General features: G+C 38.3%; 1 protein-coding gene across 1 annotated transcript in view; it reads right to left on the bottom strand.

The window, feature by feature from the left end:
• Positions 1-25,053, bottom strand: part of MMP16 (matrix metallopeptidase 16) — a 311,468-nt gene that overhangs the window by 132,990 nt on the left and 153,425 nt on the right. Inside the window, exon 3 of the mRNA XM_090282917.1 lies at positions 3,503-3,625. Within this exon, the coding sequence (XP_090139043.1) occupies positions 3,503-3,625 (123 nt within the window). The remainder of the gene's footprint in view (positions 1-3,502; positions 3,626-25,053) is intronic.

Raw genomic sequence — 25,053 nt, forward strand, 5'->3', positions numbered from 1 at the left:
AAAGATCACTGTTTCTGATGAAAAATGAATAAGGGGCTATGATGGAAGCACAAAAATATTTCAGGAGTTCAAGCAAAAGAAGACAGACATGTCTTTGAGTGGTTGTTATAGGAATACAGAGTTACTGTCAGACAGAACATGTTCTGAGGGCATCATTGATGGGAATTGCTGTTGAATTTGAGGTATAAAGGATAAATTATTTTGTTTTAAAATAAAGAATAATTGTACAACAAAGAAAACAAATGAAATCCTGTTGGTATGATAAACTTGTATATGTACCTAATGGTTTGGGAAAAAAATGAAGCTACATAATATAATAGAAAGTAATAAATGTGGAGTACCATTTGGATTGGAAAACTTTTCACTGCTTTACAAGCTATGGACTTAATAGCTCCAAGAATATGTTGAACCATAATATTTGTGGTGTTGTTAATAAATACAATACATATGAGTGCACCTCAAACCTAGAGTTCTGAAACAAATGCAGACAAAAATCAATTTAGAAATCTTATGCCACTGAAAGATGCTTTGTATATTTATTGACAACTAAATAATAAAGGACACAGAGAAGTCCTATGATATTAAGAGTAAAATAAGACTGTTATTCTTACTAATTCTAATATATGATACACAAAATTCATTAATAAATATTTGCTAAAAACAATGTTATAAAATAAGTATGGCCCTGGCTGGTTTAGCTCAGTGGATTGAGCGTCGGCCTGCGAGCTAAGTGTCGCTGGTTCGATCTTCCAGTCAGGGTACATCAGAGAAGGAAAACTCTGACTCCAAAAAACCTCCGCTGCCTTGCGGCATACCTCTTCAGGGGAAAGGCTAAGGGAGTAAACCCTGACAGAAAATCCGGAGCCGGAGTCCCTAAGGCGGTTTGACGTTGTAGTCAACACCAGCAACTCCTGCGGCGCACCTGAAGCCAAGCTGTATTGACTCCGTCTTTCCCTTGGATCCTTCAGCTGCGAAGAGAGGGGGGGTCTGCTGCATGGGCAACAGCAGACCCTCCATATTACCCTGCCCAGGCTCTGTAGCTTCAGCGTCATCACAAGATGTCGATTCAACACGGGAGGAGACAGATACCATGTCACTCTCGAGTCGGACTGCACAGCCATTCTCGGCGGTGCAGATAGACTCTTGAGAAGCTACACCATCGTCTCTCGAGACGGACGGCTGCCGACGACGACGAAAATAAGTAAAATGAAAGTAATGTTTGAAAAGTTTAATAGAGCTAATTTAGTTTTATTCATATTTTGTACAGTTGATGAGAGCTTCAGTTTTTTTTCCTAAGTACTATAAATGGCCACAGACTAGAGTCCCTCTAGGAAACCTCATATCAAATATTTGTCTATTTCCAAGATGCTAGCTTTCCAGACCAGGCAGGTTTAAGTCCACATTACTTTGGGAAGTGTCTATTTCTCAGCCTGCTCTGTGTCCAGAGGAATTCTCTTTGAAGTCACCAGGACCAACAGATTCAGTGAGTTCATTGGGTTTAGAGTCAAAATGAGAAAGGTTTCTGTAAAAGAACTGATTATTACTTAACGTGTAAGTTTCTTTTCTCTGCATAACTGTTAAAGTGAAATAATAACTTATAGTATGTGTCCTCAGTAGTCAAGGAAGCATTCAGTTAAAATCAAACTTTGCCAAAGGATAAATTGACTGGAAAAACCAATACTAATTAATATAATCTAATATAGTGTTAGCATATTAATTAATATATTATAAATACTCACTAATATAATACAATTTAAAAAAAGATGCATATGGCAATTGCCAGTAGAACTACCTTGTATGAAATTGTAAAAGACATTATTTAGAAAGAAGAAAAATTCTATAGGGCAGAAATTCACATCTATTTAAAGAAAGAAAAACAAAAAGAAAGAACATTAGGGAAAAAATAAAAAAGTAAAATAATTTTTTATTATTTTAATTGCTCTAACAGATAATTGTTCAAAATAATAACAGCAACAATATATTGGGTGAATATGGCAAATAGGTAAATGAAGAAAATGAAAACAATGTTATAAGGGACACGAAGGAGAAATTAGAGATATTATGTGATAAGGTACCTGCAACCTGTGAAGTAGTATATATATAGTGTTATTTGAAAGTAGACTTTGATTAATTTAAATGTGTAATTCAAACTCTAGATCTTTGAAGAATATTATTGATATGCTAATAGAAAACAGAAATGTATGAAATACTCATTTAAAACCACAGAAGGCAGAAAAAGAGGGAAAACAAAAAAATCCATCAGAAAACAGCAATAGGCTGCAGAGTGTTACAAATATGAAAGATATTAATTCAACTATATCAATAATCACTTTAAATGTAAATGGTCAAAATATACCAATGAAAAGAGAGCAACACCAACTACAAGAAACCCACCTTAAATATAAAGATACTAATAAGATTAAGGAATGAAGAAAGATATACCGTATTACACTAATCAAACTAAAATTGTAACAATATAAATTTCAGACAAAGCTGACTTCAGAGCAAGGAAGATTACTGGAGATAAAAAGGGGCATTACATTTTGATAAAGGTGTTGATTTTGCAATAAGACATAACATAGTTTAATATGTATGTGCCTAACAACAGAACAACCAAATACATGAGGCAAAAAGCTGACAGAATTGCAAGAAGAAATAGACCAATACACTGCCTTAGTTGGAGACTCAAACAGCCCCCTGTCAATAAATGACAGACCCTGCAAACAGAAAATAGATAAAAGTATAGTTGAACTAAACACCACCATTAATCAACTCAACTCAACATAATTGATATTATATTTTGCCTTTTGGTCAAAAGATCCAACAGACATTTCACCAGAGAAGATGTACAGATGGCAAATTAGCATATGAAGATCATATGTTGTTAAGGAAATGCAAATTGAAACAGCAGTGAGAAACTACTACACACGTATTAGAATGGTTACACTCAGACAATTGACAACACCAAGTGCTGACGATGATGTGGAGCAGCAGGAACTCTCATCATTGCTGGTGAAAATGCAAATGGTGCAGTTGCTATGAAGACAGTTCAGCGCTCTCTTACAAAGCTAACCACTAACTATAATCTTACCATAGATTAACAATCACACTGATTTTATACTAAAAGTTAATTAAAAGATTCAAAGACATTTTTAAATGACAATTACATACATTATTACTTCAGAATTTTTTATATTATGACTTCTTGTTAAAGAATACCATGTGTTTGGATACTCATCCAACAATCCCTCAAAATATAGGTATTCATTTGGGGAAGCTGAAACATTTAGTTTACAAAAGAGACCAGCTGTGTCCAGGAATGACTACAAGGCTGCCTATGGACAATTAATTCTCTTTCTCAGTCACAGTTTTTAAGTTCCTTACAGAAATATTGTATTACTATATGTTATCACATAGTCAATGTGCGTAAGATGTCAAACAGAGTGTCAAAATAAGTAGCTGTGACAAATGGAGAATAAGACTTGACCACTGGTTCTCATACCTGTATGTGATGTGCTTTTGCTGCCACTTCTGGCCTGTTAATGCATATCGCTTCCGACGGATGTTGAATTTGGAGCTGCCTCTTGTTTGGTCAGGCACACCACAGCGAGGCCTCTTCATCCAGCTGCAAAAAGCAGTATCTTCCATTACTGATCATTAACTTCAAAGGGAAATCAACTGAAAAGTTATAATCTATGACAGTGATAATGAAAATGGGAAAATATGTAGGATAAATCTGTCCATTTTCTTGTAGTTTGAATCTAAGTAGAGAGCGCATTTTTTTTCCTGGATGATCAGGAATCACTAGTCAGAGCTTTCAGATATTTTTTCTCTAATTTATTTTAAGTTAACTGTAGACTGAGTCTCATAAAATATGACGTTTAAAATAAACATAAAATAAATTATCAGTAAGGTCTCTTCCAACTTTAATATTCAACAATTTTTAAAATCTATGACATGACTTTAAATTCCAGGAGTTAAGAGGGTATATGCTACTCCCTTTAACTTACAGAGATAACTTGTTTAACTGTTTTCCTTTCTTCACCTTTTCCTTCTCTTACCTTCATCATTATCCTAATTTCCAAACAGCCACATAATAACCAAATTCAATGCCTGAAATTTTTTTTTCTGAATATGAGGTTTAGCATCACACAAATAAGGTATACTATATTTGTAGTAACGAAACGAAACACTGCTTTTGATTTCTAAACTTCTGCTTTATAGAGACTCATTTGACCATTGCTGTATTTTCTATGTATTGTTGCTTCTTGTCTAGACAGAAAGATTTTCATGCTTTTCAGTACTTTTTCTTTAGTGACTCATAAAATGACTTTACTGTTCATGACCCCATTTACCTTAACAATTACAAAGCTAATGCAGAATCTTTACAGTTCAATATGCTTCAGTGCATGAAGATGAAAAATAGTATTTCGCCACGTACTTAACAATTTCTATACTCTTTAAATGGAAGAGAATTCACTATGGAGAAGTCATAGTCAATGGAAATCTAATAATACCCATTTTGTGAAAATTAATAGAATAGTTTACATGTTACATGGATAAATCAGCTAATCAGGTCTTATAAACAAAGAAAAACTTCATGCAACAATGCAATCATGACCTTTACTTTTTAAGAAAGATGCATTTCCAGTATGCAGTACAAATGTCTCCTTTTTGGACTGGATGAAAGAAGGTGAAAACATTAGCCAAAGTACATATGTGCATAACCCATATACACAGACAATAGTGTGGTGATGGCCAGCGGGAACACGGGTGGGGGGCTAATGGGAGGTAAGCAAGGGGGTACAGGAAATGTGGATATCTGTAACAGTGTCAACAATAGAAATGAAGTTTCCAGTTAAAGTTTCTCCTTCTTATTCTGCCCCAGTAATAATGTAGACATTGCAATTATTAGACTTAACAATTCCACCTAGATCATAACGCATTGTGTTACTTCAGAAAATCATTCTTTGTGTTTATTAAGATCTCCAAATCAAATGAGATGTCTTGAAACAGACTTTCAGACTGTTTCAGTCTGGAACTGAACTCAGAGCTGAGGCTGGGGCCCTCTGATTTTAAACCAGCACCCCAGACACTCCAAAACCACAAAATTTGAGAGCGATTTCACTAGACTATAAAACATCCAGGGCAGGGGATTTACAGACTCCCAGTACCTTGTAGAACCCGTGGCATAAAAAGATATCCAATGACTGGGCAGAACTAAAAAACCATTACTTTTCATCATTATACATTTTAAGATCTAGATCTGGATTTAAATAGCAAAAACTAAGCATTAATGGTAGGCTGATGATGATTTAAGTGGGTTTTATATCAGGGTATTTCTTTAATTACAGCAACAAGTTATAATATGCCTAAGGTAGGTACTTATCCTTACTTAATTCACTGAAAGCACTAAAAAAATAAATAATATAAAGTTATTAAATATGACCAAATGTACTTAATGTGGAATGTGATTACACTTATTAATAGCTAGGGAAAGTATTTAAGAAAACACTTGGAGAAATAATTTTGAAATGGATAGTGGGGCAAAATGTAACAAAACAGAATTAGTTATAATCGGAATCAAGTGAATGTTCAATGAGAATATATTCTCTAAAATTGTGTTAAATATCCATAAAATGAAAAAGTGAAATTAGTAACTAAATTTTTTCAAATTTATTACTGCTCACTTCCATTTTAGGCCATGCACATACTGGATTTAGTAAATTTTCTCAGGGAAGGATAGGTTTTCAGGGATGAGCATTAGATTCCTATGCTGAGAGAGATATCTCAGTTGAATTCCTTATGTATATTTTGGGATTTTGCATATAATTTTTTCTTATGTTACAACTATTTGTTTTTTCTTGAATTATTTTATTTTTAATTTAAATATTTATGTTACCGGTATTCACTTAATTACTCATCCTGACCCATTCATCCTACAATATTTCTGAGCATATATAACATGCTCATAAATATTGAAATAATGTGTGGATAAAAAGAAAAGCAAGGCAAGGGGCCCTTGCTGAGTTCACATTCTGTAGGTCAGATATGCATGATAAAAAAGAATCATGGTATAAAGGCTAACTCACATCTCCATCTGGATATCCTGTCGTCATTCCTAATTTTACATGTTATAAAAACAAAATGGTGTTTATCCAGCCCCAAACTTGCACCACTTGTTCAGATGCTTTATCTCAGTCAAAAATCTGAGCATTCTCCTAAATGCCTATGCTGAATACCCAGGTCCATCCTCCCCTGTTCAGCCCTGAAATCTTATCAATCACAACATAGTCTCTCCTGCCTCCAATAACTTCTCTGTATCTCTCCCTCTTACTAGTACTTTTCTTCTCACTCCTAAAGTTAAATCTTCCCAAAACACAGACATGTTCTTTTCGTGGTTCAGGCCCACTTAGCAAGGTATCCTCGGTCTTTTGCTTCCTGAGGTCCACTCAGGATTCCAAAGACCAACCTCCTTTTGCTTTATATGCAGTGCTCTGTATCTGCAATACGTTTCCCCTTCATTCACACTGAAAATCCCAATCACCCTTCATTATGTAACTCACACAGGCAAAGTTGGCCATCCTGACACAGCAGGTGTTCCGACTGGTGTGCCTGTCTCCATCTCCCACTGGCCTGTGATTCATGTCAGAGAGCCTGTGTGGGGTCAGCACCCAGGGACATCTCCAAGAAGGAATGTGAAGCTAATGCCTTCACATGTACTGATCTCTCCCACTATTTCCTATATTTCTTGAGGAAGTTGTAAATCTTTCCAGCTCTATGCCTTGAACAAAAGCTTACTGCATGGACAAAGTGTGGAAACCTTTATGTAAGACTAACTCATAAGGTAGATGACTTATGTGTAAGAAATAAAAATAAGAACAGGCCTAACAAACACCAACTAGTAAATTAATGCAAAAAACCCTTAGTGAAGGTTGACCAAGTTGAAAACATTACACCTTAACTTCAACAATATTTGTACCCACATATTGTGACACATAGAGATATTAGTAAGTCTTATTTATTGAAATATGTAAAATCCCAACCATATGATCAAAGAATATCTAGGCACTAAATATGACAGATAGTATTTAAGATAAATTGGTCTTCAAGTTTTTTACATGACTCTAACATTTAAAATATCCTTTAACTTTATAAGCAGTCAGGTTTTTTTCATGGTTTTTAAATTTCTCGATGGATATAAACAACAGTCAGTGTTTAAGAGGATCCATCAATGAATTCAAGGTTGTCTAATACTCCCTGTAAACACATGTTAATGAAGTCATTCAGGGGAGTCTGGAAGTGGCAGTCATTTCTAGACTAACATGAATTTATTGTGCACCCAAATGTTAGTTGCCCTATATATCATTCTGATAAATCCCATATGTACCTGTAACAAGGGAGCAAATTCTGCATGCACAGGGAAACCTGATGGTCTCCCTGAAGGTGACAAACATCACAGGAAATAAATAGGGTTTAATCTGTGTGTGTGTGTGTGTGTGTGTGTGTGTGTGTGAGAGAGAGAGAGAGAGAGAGAGAGAGAGAGAGATTTTCAGGTAGCGCTTTTTTTTTAAAGTGTATTTTATTGATTATGTTGTTACAGTAGTTCCAATTTTTTACCCCTTTGTTTTCCTCTGCCAAGTACCCCCTTCCGTCCAGCAACCCCACCCCCCTTAGTTCATGTCCATGGGTCATATAAGTTCTTTGGCTTCACCCTTTCCTATATTATTCTTAACTTTCCCCTGTCGATTCTGTACCAACCAATTATGCTTCTTAGTCCCTGCACCATTTCCCCATTTCTCCCCCTCCCCACTTCCAGCTGATAACCACTCAGATGATTCCCACATCTATGATTCTGTTCCTATTCTGGTTTGCTTAGTTGAATTTTGTTTTTATTTTTTAGATTCAGTTGTCAATAGTTGTGAGTTAGTTGTCATTTTAGTGTTCATAGTTTTGATCTTCTTTTTCTTAAGCAAGTCCCTTTGACATTTCATATAATAATGGCTTGGTGATGATGAACTCTTTTAGCTTTGCCTTGTCTGGGAAGCACTTCATCGGCCCTTCCATTCCAAATGATAGCTTTGCTGGATAGAGTACTCTTGGTTGTAGGTTGCTTTTCATAACATTGAATACTGCCTGCCAGTTCCTTCCTGCCTGCAGTGTCCTCTGAGAAATCAGCTGATAGTCCTCTAAGCACCCCTCTGTAGGCAACTCTCCGCCTCTTTTGCTGCCCCCAGGACTCTCTCTTTATCTTTCACCTTTGGCATTCTCAGTCATGATGCGTCCTGTTGTGGTCCCCTCTCAGTCCACTTGCCCAGGATCCTCCGTGCTTCCTGGACCTGTATGTCCATCTCCTTCACAAAATTTGGGAAGCTTTCCTCATTTTTTTCAATTCTTGCTTTCTCATTCTGCACTGGTTGGCTGTTTTTTTTCTTTTACCCTTATGTTCGAAATCATTGATTTGAACCCCGGTTTCCTTCCCTTCACCATTGGTTTTCTGTGGATTTTCCTTCGTTTCACTTAGCATAGCCTTCACTTCTTCTCTTATGCATTTGCCATACTTGAGCATCTTTATCATCAGTGTTTTGAATTCTGCGTCTGTTAGGTTGTCTATCTCCTCATCTGTTAGGTTGGCTATCTCCTCATCGCTTAGTTCTCCCACTGGAACCTTGACCCATTTCCCCTTTTGGGCCACACTTCTCTGTCTCCTCATTCTGACAGGCTCCTGTGTTTGTCTGCCTCCGCATCCCAGGTATAGCTGTTGATCCTGTTACGTTGTAAGGGGTGGAGCCTTAGGGATTCGTCAGTACAGGGTGACCTGTTTCACCACGTTGTGGCGCTGTATGTGGGGAAGGGGTCTGAGAGGGAACAATGCCACTTGCTCAGCAATCATCCCTTTTCCAGGCACCTCTCCCACTTCCTCACTGGACTGGCACTCCTCTAGCTGCTGCCCTGGCCGTCGTTCCCAGAGTGGATGGGTCTGCGTACATTCTAGGACCGTGGGGGCCCTTTAAACAAGCGGACTCTGCTGAGACTGGCAGTTTCTGCCTCCACCCCAACCCTCACTGGTCTGTATCGTCAGAAGCAAAGAGGCTTGATTTTCCCTGGTCCTAGTACTGTGACCTCCGAGGTCCGGTGAGGAGCTGGGAATGCTCCCCAGGTGTCCCTCCTGACTTTTTAAAATGTGTGATTGCACTTTCTGCTGGCCTGCTGCCACCACTGCTGCTGCCGCCACTGCGGCTACCACCACACCACCTTCTCTCCGCCCTGGCTCCGCCCCTCCTACCTGTCTGGATGGGTATGTCTTCTTTGTATCTTTGTTTGCTGGACTTCCATGCAGTTTGATTTTCTGGAACTTCTGGTTGTTTCCAGTTTTGAGGTAGTTGTATTCCTTCTTAGTTGTGGAGGAAGACACAGCATGTCTGTCTACGCCTCCATTTTGGCTGGAAGTCCAGGTAGTGCTTTTTTGTGTGAAATATCATTACTAACACATCCTTATTTTCTCGTGCATCAACATGCAGCTCAATTATGTGGGCTTCTTAATGGACTCTTTGGCAAAGGTTTGAAGTTGACATTCCACAAGAAGCAGAGACTCAGAGACTGGGCACTGGGCGAAAGGCATTTGTAATTATCAGGCACGCACACTGGTACCCCCTCCATTTTCATAAATATAATACTGGAATTCAGTACTGATCCAATTGTTTAGAATCCAGAGTGTTCCTACATTAGTTGGGCAGATCATTAATGATTTCATTTAAATTAACCCAGTTTAAAAAGGAAAAATATCTAAAATCAGTTCTGTTGGGAGTAGCTGCATTGTAAATGTTGGGAGTGGGGTCCGAAAGCCTGATGGCAGGTCTTGTCCCACATATAGGTACTCAAAGCTTGGGACACTGGTCAGGCTGTTGTTTCTATGTTCCTTAGTTTCTTCTATTCTAGAAAAGGGAGATAATAGTATTATTATTGACTTGTTGTTAGGAATAAATTAGGTAAATCATATGAAACATTTAGAACAGAGACTGGAAGATAGTGACTGCTCCTATTAGTATAATTATAACAATAATAATTATTTTACAAACACCAAGATGCAATTGTATCTGGTCCACTCACTCTGACCCACATGTCAACATAAAAATACCATCAAACATACTATACTCTGTTTTAGGTAAATTACATAGCCATGAGCTACTAAATGACTTGGCAATAACTAGCCATTAATTTCAGTGAAAGAGACATATTTTATAATGAGTTGAGCATTCATGTCAAACCTATAAGGCCACCCACCGTGTGACCCCCAACAGATGTCTCCACATTGTAATCCAAACCTGGTGCCCCACATACTCACACCTCCTTCACCAAGAGAATAAAAATGACTCACAAAATATGTTTTGTGCAAATGAATCAGTAATCTAAGAGAAATGTTCATCAGCATATTAAATAGGTTTCCATCCTCCAGACTTTCCAAATTCTGATAAAAAGAGAGGTGTCTCCTATTTATAGCTGTCCTTCTAGATATTTTTAGGTGTGCCAATTTTTATTAGGTTTTGTTTGATTCATAGAGCTAAGTCTAACAGTCAGGAAGAGGATGTTTAAAAAGTAAATTAACTTAGGTCTAAAACGTAGACAGGCTGACAGTTTACTCTGGTCTACAGGCTCTTTTTTTCTATCAACTCACAAGCTGCCTGCAACACAGGTGTTATTTACAAGGCTGATGTTGAAAAATTAAAATACTTAAAAACGCAAGAAGAGGAAATAAGTATAATAAACCTCTGTGATCTGCAGTGTGAAAAAAAAGCTAGTTAGCATCAGCCCATCTGCAAGCATCCACCTCCTACCATGCAGGATGCAAATCTTGGGCCACTGCTCATTTAGCTCTCAGCCATCCTTCTATAGTGGCCAAGTGAGGATACAGCCATCCTATAATGTTATAGTGTTTGAGTACCATTAGTATGCTCAGAATATACCATGAAAAGAACTTTAATTACTGAAGAATCTTTTATATCCACAAAAAACCATGAAACATAATGATAAGCCAAAAGGTTTGTGCTTTTTGAAATAGTTAAATAAATGTTTTAATTCTCAAATTACAAGTTCAAATATCTCTAGTTTCATAATAATTCTTTGCAAAAAAGTTACTCTTCAGTCTTAAATTATTTTTAATTAACATAAACTTCTGATCATGGTTTGAATAAAGCAGAATTACTCAATCATCCAATGCGTGTGTGTATGCACGTGCATGTAGATCCAAAAGAAAAATCACCTTGACAATGATATCAAGCTTCAATTCATAACACTGTGCACACATAAAAGAAAAACTAAAATTGAAAAAAATTATTATTAACATTATAAAAACATACTAGACTCATTTTCATTATTTCCTTGCTATGTTTTTGTCTCCTTGCTGACTATATCTTTTTATTAAGGAACTTAAGCGAACTTGTTCACAAAAACAGGCTAAGAAACCCATCAGAGTGAGCAGCTGGACGCTGGCAGGAGTCGAGACAAGGCACTGCTGGATTAGAGAAAATCCATCTGGGGACAACCTGTTTAGTGAGGATAGCGGAGGAAAAGGGGACGAAACGGGATTCCTGACTGGGGCGGCTGCCCGAGCTGTGGCTGGAAGTACACAAAGGCTTTTTGGCAACCACAGGCTGCCCGGAGAGGAGTTGGGAGGAGAGCGGATCTCTGTCCGCTGGCAGAGACGAGACTCGACCAAGTAGCATTGGCGCTGAAGGACAGGAGACAGCGTGCTGCTGGGCAAGTGAGAACATAATTCTCCTTTATATTTTTCTCTAGTGGACGGTGGAGAAGGGAGGAAAGTTTGGGGGGTGTAGGTCATTCTTGAGGAGCCTAGGCACAGAGGCGCACTCATCCACTCCCCAACCCTACCCTTGGGTCGCGGGGGCGCACATAGGGAAGTGCTCTCACTCACTGACCCAGGTGCGCGGGGGCCGTGAGTACAGGCGTCCCTCGGACACTCCCCAATGGACGTAAGATCAGTGCCCCAACGGGCACAGGGAGGGCCCACTGAACAGGCAGAGAACCGTGCACAGATACCCCTAGACAGCTCCCGTGGGCGCAGGGCCCCAGACCGGAAAGCAGACCACTAGCGCAGGCTCTGTTTGTGCCCGCCCAGACGGGTGAGGGAAGACGGGCGGCTGCGGCACGGGAACAGCGGGCGGCAACTCACAGACGCTCACTTCCACTGAACACAAGTGTCCACAGCCCAGCCCTAAGAGGCGAGAGACCAACTCCCGGAGCTCGGCTCAGCAGGACTAAGGGTACGGGCGGCCCTTATGAAAACACCTCAGCCCAGGGACAATAGATGCCAATCCCGGTGAAAGCTCTCGGCCGCCCACGAGTGCAGGGACGAGCGCAGGGACACCTCGGCTCGAACGCAGAACCACCGCGGCCCAGCAACAATAGGCGCCAATCCCGGCGCAAGCTCTTGGGCCGCCCGCGAGTGCCGGGACACGCGCAGGTCACCTCGGCGCAAACGCGGAACCACCGCGGACCAGCAAAAATAGGCTCTAACCGCGGGGTAAACTCTCGGGCCACCCGAGCGCGCAGGGGCTCGCGCGCAAGGGCACCTCAACTGGCTCCAGCGGGCAGCAAGGAAGCACGCCTTGCCGGCAACCGCTGGCGCGCGCCATTGCATCAACCACGGGCACACACCAGTGCTGCAAGAAACAAGAACCTCTGAACCTCCACACTAGACCAGCAGCGGACGCAGAAAAAGAAGGTGACACACCAAGGCTAAAACGGAGTAAAAACATCGCTTTTTTTTTTTTTTTCCCAATTTTTTTTTCCAATTTTTTTCTCCCTGTTTCTTTCTTTCTTCTTAAGTCTTTCTTTTCTTTCTTTCTTTCTTTAGTCTTTTCTTGGGCTTTTTTGGGGGGATTTTTTGGGGGGGGTATAATTTTTTTTTTCCAATTTTATTTCTCCCTTTTTCTTTCTTCTTAATTCTTTCTTTTATTTATTTCTTTCTATATTCTTTTCTTGGGTTTTTTTGGGGTTTTTTGGGGGGGTATAATTTTTTCCTTTTTTTTCTCAATTTTTTTTCCTCTCTTTCTTCTTTCTTTCCTCTTTATTCTTTCTTTTATATCTTTCTTTGTTCCTTTCTTCCCTTTTGGGTTTTTTGGGGGGGTTCTTTTGTGGTTATTTTTTCTCTCTCTCTCTTTCTTCTTTCTTTCTTCTATATTCTTTCTTTCTGTCTTTCTTTCTTTCTTCTTTTCTTTCTTCTATTTTCTTGGGATTTTTTTTGGGGGGGGTGTTCTTTTTTTTTTTCTTTTTTCTCCCCTTCCAAAAAGAATAACAAACTTTATCTCTAACGTGTTGCATATAACCTCTCTTTCTCATCCTTTCCCTTTAATCGTTCTTTATTCGTTTGTGTGTCTAGTTTAGACCCCTATCACTCTAAATAATAGAATATAATTACTATATAAACCCAATACACTATAATCCAACTTTCTTACTATATTATGCATTTTTCTATCCTTTTCTTCTATTTTTATTAACATAAAATATAAATATTACCTACAGGCTTGCACAGTCTCAAATATTATTAATCTATCACCCCCTCTATCAAAAATTATATTTTTCATCCCCAAAAACAACTCTTATCTATTCTTCTTATAGTATAAAAGCTCTAATCTCTTTACATTTATATTAATACGGGCTTGTTGGCTGACGATAGCAGGATAGAGTGGGGGATACTTTTTGAGGGTGTGGGGCTCCTGCTAGGGCTGTGTGTTTATGTTTTTAAGAGCATATCCACAAAAGAACTCAAGACAAAGCAGATCGAGTGACTCTCAACCAACTAGCCAGAAGGAAGATCCTATCAAAGAACATCTGAAATATAACCAAACAGCATAAACAAACGACATAAAGGGTAACTCAAGAACATCAGGCTCAGGATATCAAAGAGACTGCACCACTGAAACCCCCAGATCTCCGATAAAGAATCTCACACCACAAAGGAGGGAAGTCAAAGCAGACTACCCCCCCAAAATAAACAAATAAATAAAAACAAACAAAAAGAATCCAACATGGTAAGACGCAAAAATAACCCCTCAATGAGAGGAAAAGAGGAATCCTCAGAAAGAGACAGATGAAATAGACATAGCCCAAATGTCAGACATGGAATTCAAAACAATGGTGGTAAAGAAGCTCAATATACTCGACATCCTTAAAATCAACTATGACAACCTCCAAGGAAGTTACCAGCAGCTCCAAGAAAATTACAGGGAACTTGCAGAGAACTACACCAGCATAAAAAAAGACATAGAAACTACCAACAAGAACCAGGAAGAACTTAAGAATGCAATCTCTGAACTGAAAAACACAGTACAATCAGTCAAAAGCAGACTAAACGAAGCAGAGGATCGGATTAGTGAGTTAGAAGATAATGTAGAGAAAAACTCCCAGACAATACAGCAAAATGAAAAAAGATTGAAAAAATATGAACAAGATATAAGGGAATTACAGGATAGCATGAGAAGAAATAATATCAGGATCATAGGAATTAGAGAGGGAGAAGAAAAGGACCATGGAATAGAAAAACTGATAGGAGAAATAGTGACAGAAAATTTTCCAAACCTGATGAGAGAAAAAGTTATACAAGTTCAGGAAGCACAGAGAGTTCCAATGAAGAGGAACCCCCAAAAACCCTCTCCAACGCACATCATAGTTAAAATGGCAACATTCCAAGACAAAGAGAGAATCCTAAAAGCAGCAAGAGAAAAACAGCAAATAACTTACAAGGGAGCTCCAATAAGGCTATCGACCGATTTCTCAACAGAAACATTACAAGCCAGAAGGGAATGGTCAAAAATATTTCAAGCAATGAAAAACAAAGGCCTACAACCAAGAATACTCTACCCAGCAAGGTTCTCATTCAAAATAGAAGGTGAAATAAGGAGTTTCTCAGACAAAGGAAGACTGAAAGACTACATCTCCACCAAACCAGCATTGCAAGAGATGCTAAAGGGAGTATTCTAAGAAAAAAGAAGAAAAGAACAAGAGATGAGAGGAACAGAGGTACAAAGGGCTATGAATAAATACACGTCAATAATAACCTTAAATGTAAATGGATTAAATGCTCCCATTAAAAGACATAGGGTAACGGAATGGATAAGAAAACAGGACCCACATATTTGCTGTCTACAAGAAACACACCTCAAAACAAAAGACTTACACAGACTGAAAGTAAAGGGATATAAAAACATATCCCAAGCAAACGGACCGGAAAAAAAAGCCGGGGTAGCAGTCCTCATATCAGACAAAACGGATTTCAAAGGAAGGACAATAAAAAGAGACAAAGAAGGACATTTCATAATACTTAAAGGAACAATCCATCAAGAAGATATGACTTTGATAAACATATATGCACCCAACATAGGAGCACCCAAATACATAAAGCAAATACTGGAAGACCACAAAAAGGATATCAACAACAACACACTCATAGTAGGGGACTTCAACACTCCATTATCAACAATAGACAGATCATCAAAGCAAAGAAAACACCAAGGATATACAGGCATTGAATAACACACTAAACCAATGGATCTAACTGATATACATAGAACTTTTCACCCCAAAGAAGCAAAATATACATTCTTTTCAAGTGCACATGGGACATTTTCAAAGATAGACCACATGATAGGTCACAAAACAAGCCTCAACAAATTCAAGAAAATTGAAATCATATCAAGCATCTTTTCAGATCACAATGCCTTGAAACTAGAAATCAACCTCAGAGAAAAAAATCAAAGACACCCAAACTCATGGAGATTGAATAACATGCTATTAAATAATGAATGGGTTAACAATGACATCAAAGAAGAAATCAAGAAATTTCTAGAAATTAATGATAATGAGCACACAACAACCCAAAACCTGTGGGACACAGCAAAAGCAGTCCTGAGAGGGAAGTTCATAGCAATACAGGCATATCTGAAAAGGATAGAAGAATCTCAAATAAAAAACCTAACCATAATGCTACAAGAACTAGAACAACAACAACAAACAAAGCCTAGGGCAAGAAGAAGGAATGAAATCATCAAGATCAGAGCAGAACTAAATGACATAGAGACTAAACAAACAATCCAAAAGATCCACAAAACTAGGAGCTGGTTCTTCGAAAAAATAAACAAAATCGACAAGCCTCTAGCCAGTCTAATCAAGATACAAAGAGAAGACCCAAATAAACAAAATCAGAAATGAAAGAGGAGAAATCACGACTGATTCCTCAGAAATACAAATGATAGTTAGGAATTACTTCAGACAACTGTATGAAAAGAAATTTGACAATCTAGAAGAAATGGACAAATTTCTAGAAACATACAACCTTCCAAAACTGAATCAAGAAGTAGTGGAAAGTCTCAACAAGCCAATAACAAAAAAGGAAATTGAAACAGTAATCCAAAATCTCCCTGCACACAAAAGCCCTGGACCGGATGGCTTCACAGGGGAATTCTACAAAACATTCAGGGAAGAACTAACTCCTATCCTCCTCAAACTGTTCCAAAAAATCCAAGAAGAGGGGAAAATCCCAAACTCTTTCTATGAAGCCAGTATTATCCTAATCCCCAAACCAGGTCAAAACACAACAAAGAAAGAAAACTACAGGCCAATATCACTGATGAACATAGATGCTAAAATCCTCAATAAAATATTGGCAAACAGGATCCAGCAATACATCAAAAAGATCATACATCATGATCAAGTGGGCTTCATCCCAGGGATGCAACGATGGTTTAATATTCACAAATCAATAAATATAATACATCACCTAAACAAAATGAAAGAGAAAAATCTCATGATCATATCAGTAGATGCAGAAAAAGCATTTGATAAAGTACAACACCCATTTGTGATGAAAACACTCAGCAAAATGGGAATAGAGGGAGCATACCTTAACATCATTAAGGCTATATATGAGAAGCCTGAGGCCAACATCATACTCAATGGAGAAAAACTGAAAGCATTCCCCCTGAAATCAGGAACTAGACAAGGCTGTCCAGTCTCCCCACTTCTATTCAACATAGTGTTGGAAGTCCTAGCCACAGCAATCAGACAAGAAAAAGAAATAAAAGGCATCCAAATTGGGAAAGAGGAAGTAAAACTTTCATTATATGCAGATGACATGATAGTATACCTAGAAAATCCTATAAACTCCACTAAAAGACTACTCGATATAATAAGTGAATTTGGCAAAATTGCAGGGTACAAAATAAATATACAGAAATCTAAGACATTTCTGTACACCAACAATAAAATAGCAGAGACAGAGACAAAAAAGAAAATACCATTTACTATAGCAACAAGAAAAATAAACTACCTAGGAGTAAACTTAACCAAAGAGATAAAAGACCTGTACTCTGAAAATTACATAACATTGAAGAAAGAAATTAAGGAAGAAACAAATAAATGGAAGCAAATACCATGTTCTTGGATGGGAAGAATCAACATCATCAAAATGGCCATACTACCCAAAGCAATTTACAGATTCAATGCAATCCCTATTAAAATACCAATGACATATTTCACAGATCTAGAACAAATACTCCATAAATTCATATGGGACCAAAAAAGACCCCGAATAGCAAAAGCAATCTTGAGACAGAAGAACACAGCAGGAGGAATCACAACACCAGATATCAAACAATACTACAAAGCCACTGTAATCAAAACACTCTGGTACTGGCATAAGAACAGACATATAGATCAGTGGAACAGAATAGAGAGTCCAGAAATAAACCCAGACCTCTTTGGTCAACTAATATTTGATAAAGGAGGAAGGAACATAAAATGGAGTGAGAAGAGCCTCTTTAACAAATGGTGCTGGGAGAATTGGATAGGGACCTGCAAAAAAATGAAACTAGACCACCAACTTACACCACACACGAGAATAAACTCAAGATGGATCAAAGACTTAAATGTAAGCCGTGACACCATAAAAGTCCTAGAGGAAAACATAGGCAAGAAAATATCAGATATCTCACGTAACAATCTCTTCACGGATACATCTCCTAAAGTAAGAGAAATAAATGAAAAAATAAACAAATGGGATTACATCAAACTGAAGAGTTTCTGCTCAGCAAAAGAAAACATCAGCAAGATGAAAAGGAAACCAACCATATGGGAAAACATATTTGCCAATGACATCACAGATAGGGGACTGATTTCCAAAATATATAAAGAGCTGATACGACTAAACATCAAGAAAACAAACAACCCAATTAAAAAATGGGCAAGGGACCTGAACAAACACTTTTCCGAAGAGGACATACAGAAGGTCCATAGACACATGAAAAAATGCTCAACATCATTAGCCATCAGGGAGATGCAAATAAAAACCACAATGAGATACCATTTTACACCAGTCAGAATGGCCATCATCAACAAATCAACAAGCAACAAGTGCTGGCGAGATTGTGGAGAAACGGGAACCCTACTGCACTGTTGGTGGGAATGCAGACTGGTGCAGCCACTATGGAGAACAGTATGGAATTACCTCAAAAGATTAAAAATGGAACTGCCTTTTGAACCAGCGACTCCACTACTAGGATTATACTCGAAGAATCTTGAAACAACAATTCAAAAGAACTTATGCACCCCTATGTTCATTGCAGCACTGTTTACAATAGCTAAGTGCTGGAAACAACCTAAGTGCCCATCTGTAGATGAGTGGATCAAAAAACTGTGGTACATTTACACAATGGAATACTATGTAGCAGAAAGAAAGAAGGAACTCCTGCCATTTGCAACAACATGGATGGAACTGGAGAGAATTATGCTTAGTGAAATAAGCCAGGCAAAGAAAGAAAAATACCATATGATATCACCTAATACAGGAAACTAAAGAACAACACAAACAAAGGAACTAAAAAGAACAAAGAGCAGAATAGCAGTCAATAGGGGGGAGGGGAGAGGGAGAGAAGGGGGATAAGTAAGGGAAGGGTTTAGTCAAAGAACCTGCATAAAAGACTCATGGACATGGACAACGGGGTGGGATATGATTGCGGGAGAGGGGGTGGGATGGGTGGGGGAGAGAAATTAGGGGCAAAGGGGACAACTGTAATTGAAAAACCAAAAAAAAAAAAAAAAAACAAAGAAACCCATCAGTTGAAACGACTGTTGCAATACAGTAGTCCCTCTTTATATCGTGGTTCACTTATCACAGCCTCAGTGTATCGCGGGATTTTTAAAAATATTATATTTACTTATCGTAGATGTTTCACTATATCACGGGATTTTGTGGTACTATATACATATGTTGTTAAAGTTATGTAGGTTTAAGAGTGTAGAATTTGTTTAAGAACATAAGTAGTGTTTATAAAAGTGTGGAAAAAGTTAATAAAGGGGTAGGAAAGGTTAATAAGGGACTGGTAACGGTTTATAAGTGTGTGGGAAGGGTTTATAAACCTTAAAATATATATAAATACTAAAATAAATGTAAGGTTCCTACTTCGTGGATTTTCACCTACCGCGGGGGGGGGGGGCCTAGAACGTAATACCCACAATAAGTGAGGGAATACTGTATATGATAATGAGCTAATTGGGGGTAGAGGCATATGTATTTATTACTATCTCCAACACAATGCTAATTGATATAAGAGCAATATAATACACCATTTAAGGTAGTAACTATACCTTTTGCTTGAAAATGGTTAATACTTTTAACAATATAGAGATTACCAAAATTGGGATTGCTGTTTTTAATTACCCAAGAATTATAGACTGAATGGACCAAATGTCTGTCTGCTGAAAGAGGGTATAGTTATTTAATTTAAAAACAACTGATCATGACAAGAGTCTTAAAATGAGATAAAAGTTTGTAGCATCTGAAAATGAACCCTAAGACATTATTTTAACACAGTGGAATAATTTTAGGTTCATAATTGCAGTCCATATTTTATATAATAAGGCTTAGATAAAATCACACATTCTATAATTTGACTGTATAAAATATCCGAGTGCCATTGCAATGTGGATGGTTGGCCCACATCCACTTAGGATCACAAAAGCACAGACAATTACCTAAGTAACATTGCTATCGAACAGCAAGTTGGGGTCCTGCTGCCTGCTGCCACCCTCTGGGCAAAATTCCAGAGGCAAAGGTTTGGTGATAACAGAAAGGAGTCTGTATTCAAAAGCTTCACAATTTTGGAGGAACAGCTTTCCACAAGAATTAGTCCCCTAGGCCTATCAATTAAGACTAAATTCTTTAAAACTTCAGTTACAGCTTTAATCACTTAAGCGTGTCAATGAAGGCTAAACTCTCAACACCTGCATTCTCCTATCATTCCCCCGTTAGTTTTTAGTTATCTTATTTCTATAGGGTTAACTTACAAACTAAAACAACATAAGATACAAAGGCTATACAATTTTGGAAGAATGATAGGGTTCTGCCTCAGAGCTCGTGCCCTCTAGAACACCCAAAGAATAAACCTGCCACCCTCTGCCAGAGCAGCCTGATCCTAGGCTGTACCTGGAGTTTCTTCCCATCCAAGATAACATCCGTTGGGAAATGCAGGCAGCTGCAGCACCATCATCCAGGCATCCTTGAGGAAGGAGAGTCAGAGAGAGCCAGCCCAAGAGTCAGAGATCTCTTAAGCCAGAAAGCCAGCCCTCTTTTTATTTCCATGCACTCTGGAGGCATTCAGCTTCTCAGCCAGTCCCATCCTAGACTGCTTACCATTGCCTTGGCAAACTCCTCCTACGGCCCCTCCCTACTTCTTCCCAGTAATCTGATCAGATCTCTCTGTATCAGCATGATTACGGAGATTTTACATAAACAAAAAGTACACTCTTTCAGCCAAATACCTGAGCAACGATGAGGCAAAGGAAGTGACAAGGTGTCTAAGATGAGTGACAACGACAGTGGGACAGAGGACAGAAGAAACATGGCAGTGGAGGAAGGGGATGATAAGGTTTAACAATGCTTTAGCAGGTTCACTTAGAAATTACTACAGAAATATCACTATTTAAAGGGAAAGAGGCATTTCTAATTCTAAAATGACTAAAGTAGGACAAAGTTTTGTTTAAAAAGTGAAAACACCAAAACCAACCAAAAGTGGTTGGTTTTCAATTAAAGGCTGCCTGATGCTGCTTTAACACCTACACATGGACATGTCTGTCCTGGTCTGGAACCTGAGCCAGTATGCCAGGAAAACACCATGTCCCCTACCGAACCTCCTCCAAAGACAACCACAGACTCTCAGACCTAGACCCCTTCCCCAGGGGATCCAAATCAATACTGCACAGGCCCCTTCAGCATCTCTGCACAGAGACCTTTTTTTGCCTATCTATGGAAACACGGAACAGACTGACAGCAGGCAGAGGAGAGGATAGAGGGGGATAATGGTGGAAAGAAGGGGAAGGGGCTAGTTAAAGAACGTGTATGAATGACCCCTGGACATAGACAATATGTGGGGACTGACTGAGAGGTGGGAGAGGCTGGGCAGAGGAGGGCAAAGGGGGGAAATTTGGGACAACTGTAATAGAATAACAATAAAAAAAATTTTTACTAAAAAAAAAAAAATCAAAACAATCCATCTTGAGTTCTCTTTTTTTTCTTTAATTTCTTTTATTTTTTGGTTTTTCAGTTACAGTTGTCCCATTTTTCCCCCATTGCTCCCCCCACCCAGCCCATCCCTTCTCCCACAATCATATCCCTCCCTGTTGTCCATGTCCATGAGTCATTTATACACGTTCCTTGACTAGACCCTTCCCTTACTTATCCCCCTTCTCTCCCTCCCCCCTCCCCCCTACTGACTACTATTCTAGTCTTTGCCTATTTATTTTGTTTGTTTGTGTTGCTCTTTAGTTTCCTGTATTAGGTGATATCATATGGTATTTTTCTTTCATTGCCTGGCTTATTTCACTAAGCATAATTCTCTCTAGTTCCATCCATGTTGTTGCAAATGACAGGAGTTTCTTCTTTCTTTCTGCTACATAGTATTCCATTGTGTAAATGTACCACAGTTTTTTGATCCACTCATCTGCAGATGGGCACTTAGGCTGTTTCCAGCTCTTAGCTATTGTAAACAGGGCTGCTATGAACATAGAGGTGCATAAGTTCTTTTGAATTAGGGTATCAGGATTTTTCGGGTATAATCCTAGCAGTGGAATCACTGGTTCAAATGGCAGTTCCATTTTTAGTTTTTTGAGGTAATTCCATACTGTTTTCCATAGTGGCTGCACCAGTCTGCATTCCCACCAACAGTGCAGGGTTCCCGTTTCTCCACATCCTCGCCAGCATTTGTTGTTTGTTGATTTGTTGATGATGGCCATTCTGACTGGTGTAAAGTGGTATCTCATTGTGGTTTTTATTTGCATCTCACTGATGGCCAATGATGTTGAGCATTTTTTCATGTGCCTATGGACCTTCTGTATGTCCTCTTCGGAGAAGTGTTTGTTCAGGTCCTTTGCCCATTTTTTAATTGGGTTGTTTGTTTTGTTGATGTTGAGTCGTATAAGCTCTTTATATATTTTGGAGGTCAGTCCCCTGTCTGTGATATCATTGGCAAAAAAATGAAACTAGACCACCAACTTACACCACACACGAGAATAAACTCAAGATTCATCAAAGACTTAAATGTAAGCCATGACACCATAAAAGTCCTAGAGGAAAACATAGGCAGGAAAATTTCAGATATCCCACATAACAATATCTTCATGGATACATCTCCTAAGGCAAGAGAAATAAAGGAAAAAAATAAACAAATGGGACTACATCAAACTAAGGAGTTTCTGCTCAGCAAAAGAAAACATCAGCAAGATGAAAAGAAAACCAACCATATGGGAAAAGATCTTGAGTTCCTCCAATGACCAGCGGAAGCTCTCTAAACCAATGTTATCTTCTCTAAGACTCTACTTTTTAAATTTTAGTATGTAATAATAAGCATATTTTAAATAAAAATAAAAAAGTAATTTTTTCCCAAAGTCTCAATTTATGGTATTTTTGACAGTGTTGTCATATTTTCAAAAATTCAAGTAGAAGAGAACAGCTCTGCTTTAGGGAACATGAAGGCTGTGCATAGCACTTTGTGAAATGTAGAGATGTAGAGTTTAATTTAAGTGGAATTCTGTACTAAACACAGCTACAGAAACCTGGAGATTTTTCAAAAGATTCATTGTGTGTTAAAATGAAAGTTTGAAGAGAGAATTGAAATGATTATGGGGCAACCAGTGGAAAATATCCACATTTTATTACCAATATTGATAATAAGTTTCTCATTATTACAGAATGCATTAAATCTTGATTCTATTTTCCCAGATGTATATCAAAGTTAATATTTATGTATCTCTTAAGAATGCTTGGAGAGGTAACATGTTTATTTTTTTCAAACTGTTTTGATGTTTACTCTCCAAGTCTTTATCATGTGTTTTTTTAATTGTCCTATTATAGTTGGCCCAATTTTTATCCCTTGCTCTCCACTGTCCCAGCCTCCTCCCGCTCCCACAGTAAATTCCCACCCTGTTGTCTATGTCCATGGGTCGTTCATACTAGTTCCTTGACTAAACCCTTCCCCTCCTCTCCCTGCTTCTCCTTCTTCTCTCTCCTCTCTGGTCACTGTCAGTCTGTTCATTGTTTCCATGCCACTGGTTCTATTTTGCTCTTTTGTTTGTTTTATTCATAAGTGAGATCATATGGTATTTGTCTTTTGCTGCCTGGCTTATTTCACTTAGCATAATACTGTCCAGTTCCAGCCATGCTGTCACAAAAGGTAGGAGTTCCTTCTTTTTTCTGCTGCATAGTATTCCACTGTTTAACTGCGCCATAGTTTTTTGATCCACTCATTTACTGATGGGCACTTAGGCTGTTTCCAGCACCTGGCTATTGTAAATTGCACTGCAAGGAACATAGGGGTGCATAGGTTCTTCTGAATTGGTGTTTCAGGATTCTTTGGGTATAATCCCAGCAGTGGAATTGCTGGATCAAAAGGCAATTCCACTCTTAGTTTTTTGAGGAAATTCCATACAGTTTTCCAAAGTGGCTACACCAATCTGCATTCCCACAAACAGTGCACTAGGATTCCCTTTCTCCACATCCTCGCCAGCACTTATTGTCTGTTGATTTGTTGTTAATGATGGCCATTCTACTGGTGTGATGTGGTATCTCACTGTGGTTTTAATATACATCTCTCATTGGCAAATATGTTTTCCCATACCATTGGTTCTCTTTTCATTTTGCTGATGTTTTCTTTAGCTGAGCAGAAGCTTTTTAGTTTGATGTAGTCCCAACTTGTTTATTTTTTGCTTTATTTCCCTTGCCCAGGAGATATATTGGTGAAAATATTGCTACGTGGGATATCTGAAATTTTACTGCCCATGTTTTCCTCTAGGACTTTTACGGTGTCACAGCTTACACTCCTGTCTTTTATCCATTTTGAACTTATTCTGGTGTATGTTTAAGTTGGTGGTCTAGTTTCATTTTTTTTGCATGTCCCTGTCCAGATCTCCCAGCACCATTTATTGAAGAGGCTACTTTTACTCCATTTTATGCTCCTACCCTCTTTGTTAAATATTAATTGACCATAGAGACATGGGTTTATTTCTGGGCTCTCTATTCTGTTTCGTTGATCTATATGTATGTTCTTATGCCAGTACCAGGCTGTTTTGATTACAGTGGGCTTATAATACAGTTTGATATCAGGTATTGTGATCCCTCCTACTTTGTTCTTCTTTCTCAAAATTGCTCAGGCTATTTGGGGTTGTTTTGGTTCCATATAAATTTTTGAAGTATTTGTTCTAGGTTTGTGAAATACACCATTGGTATTTTAATAGACATTGCACTGAATCTATAAATTGCTTTGGGCAGTATGAACATTTTAATGATGTTGATTCTTCTCACCTATGAACATGGTATATGCTTCCCTCTACTTATATCTTCTTTAATTACTTTCTTCAGTGTTCTGTAGCCTTCTGGGTACAGGCCTTTTACCTTCATGGTTAAGTTTATTCCTAGGTACTTTATTTTCCTTGTTGCTATAGTAAATGAGATTTTTTTCTTAATTTCTGTTTCTGATATTTCATTGTTGG

Source organism: Furipterus horrens, unplaced genomic scaffold (assembly GCF_987537825.1).
Source record: "Furipterus horrens unplaced genomic scaffold, mFurHor1.1.pri manual_scaffold_7, whole genome shotgun sequence".
NCBI lineage: Eukaryota > Metazoa > Chordata > Mammalia > Chiroptera > Furipteridae > Furipterus > Furipterus horrens.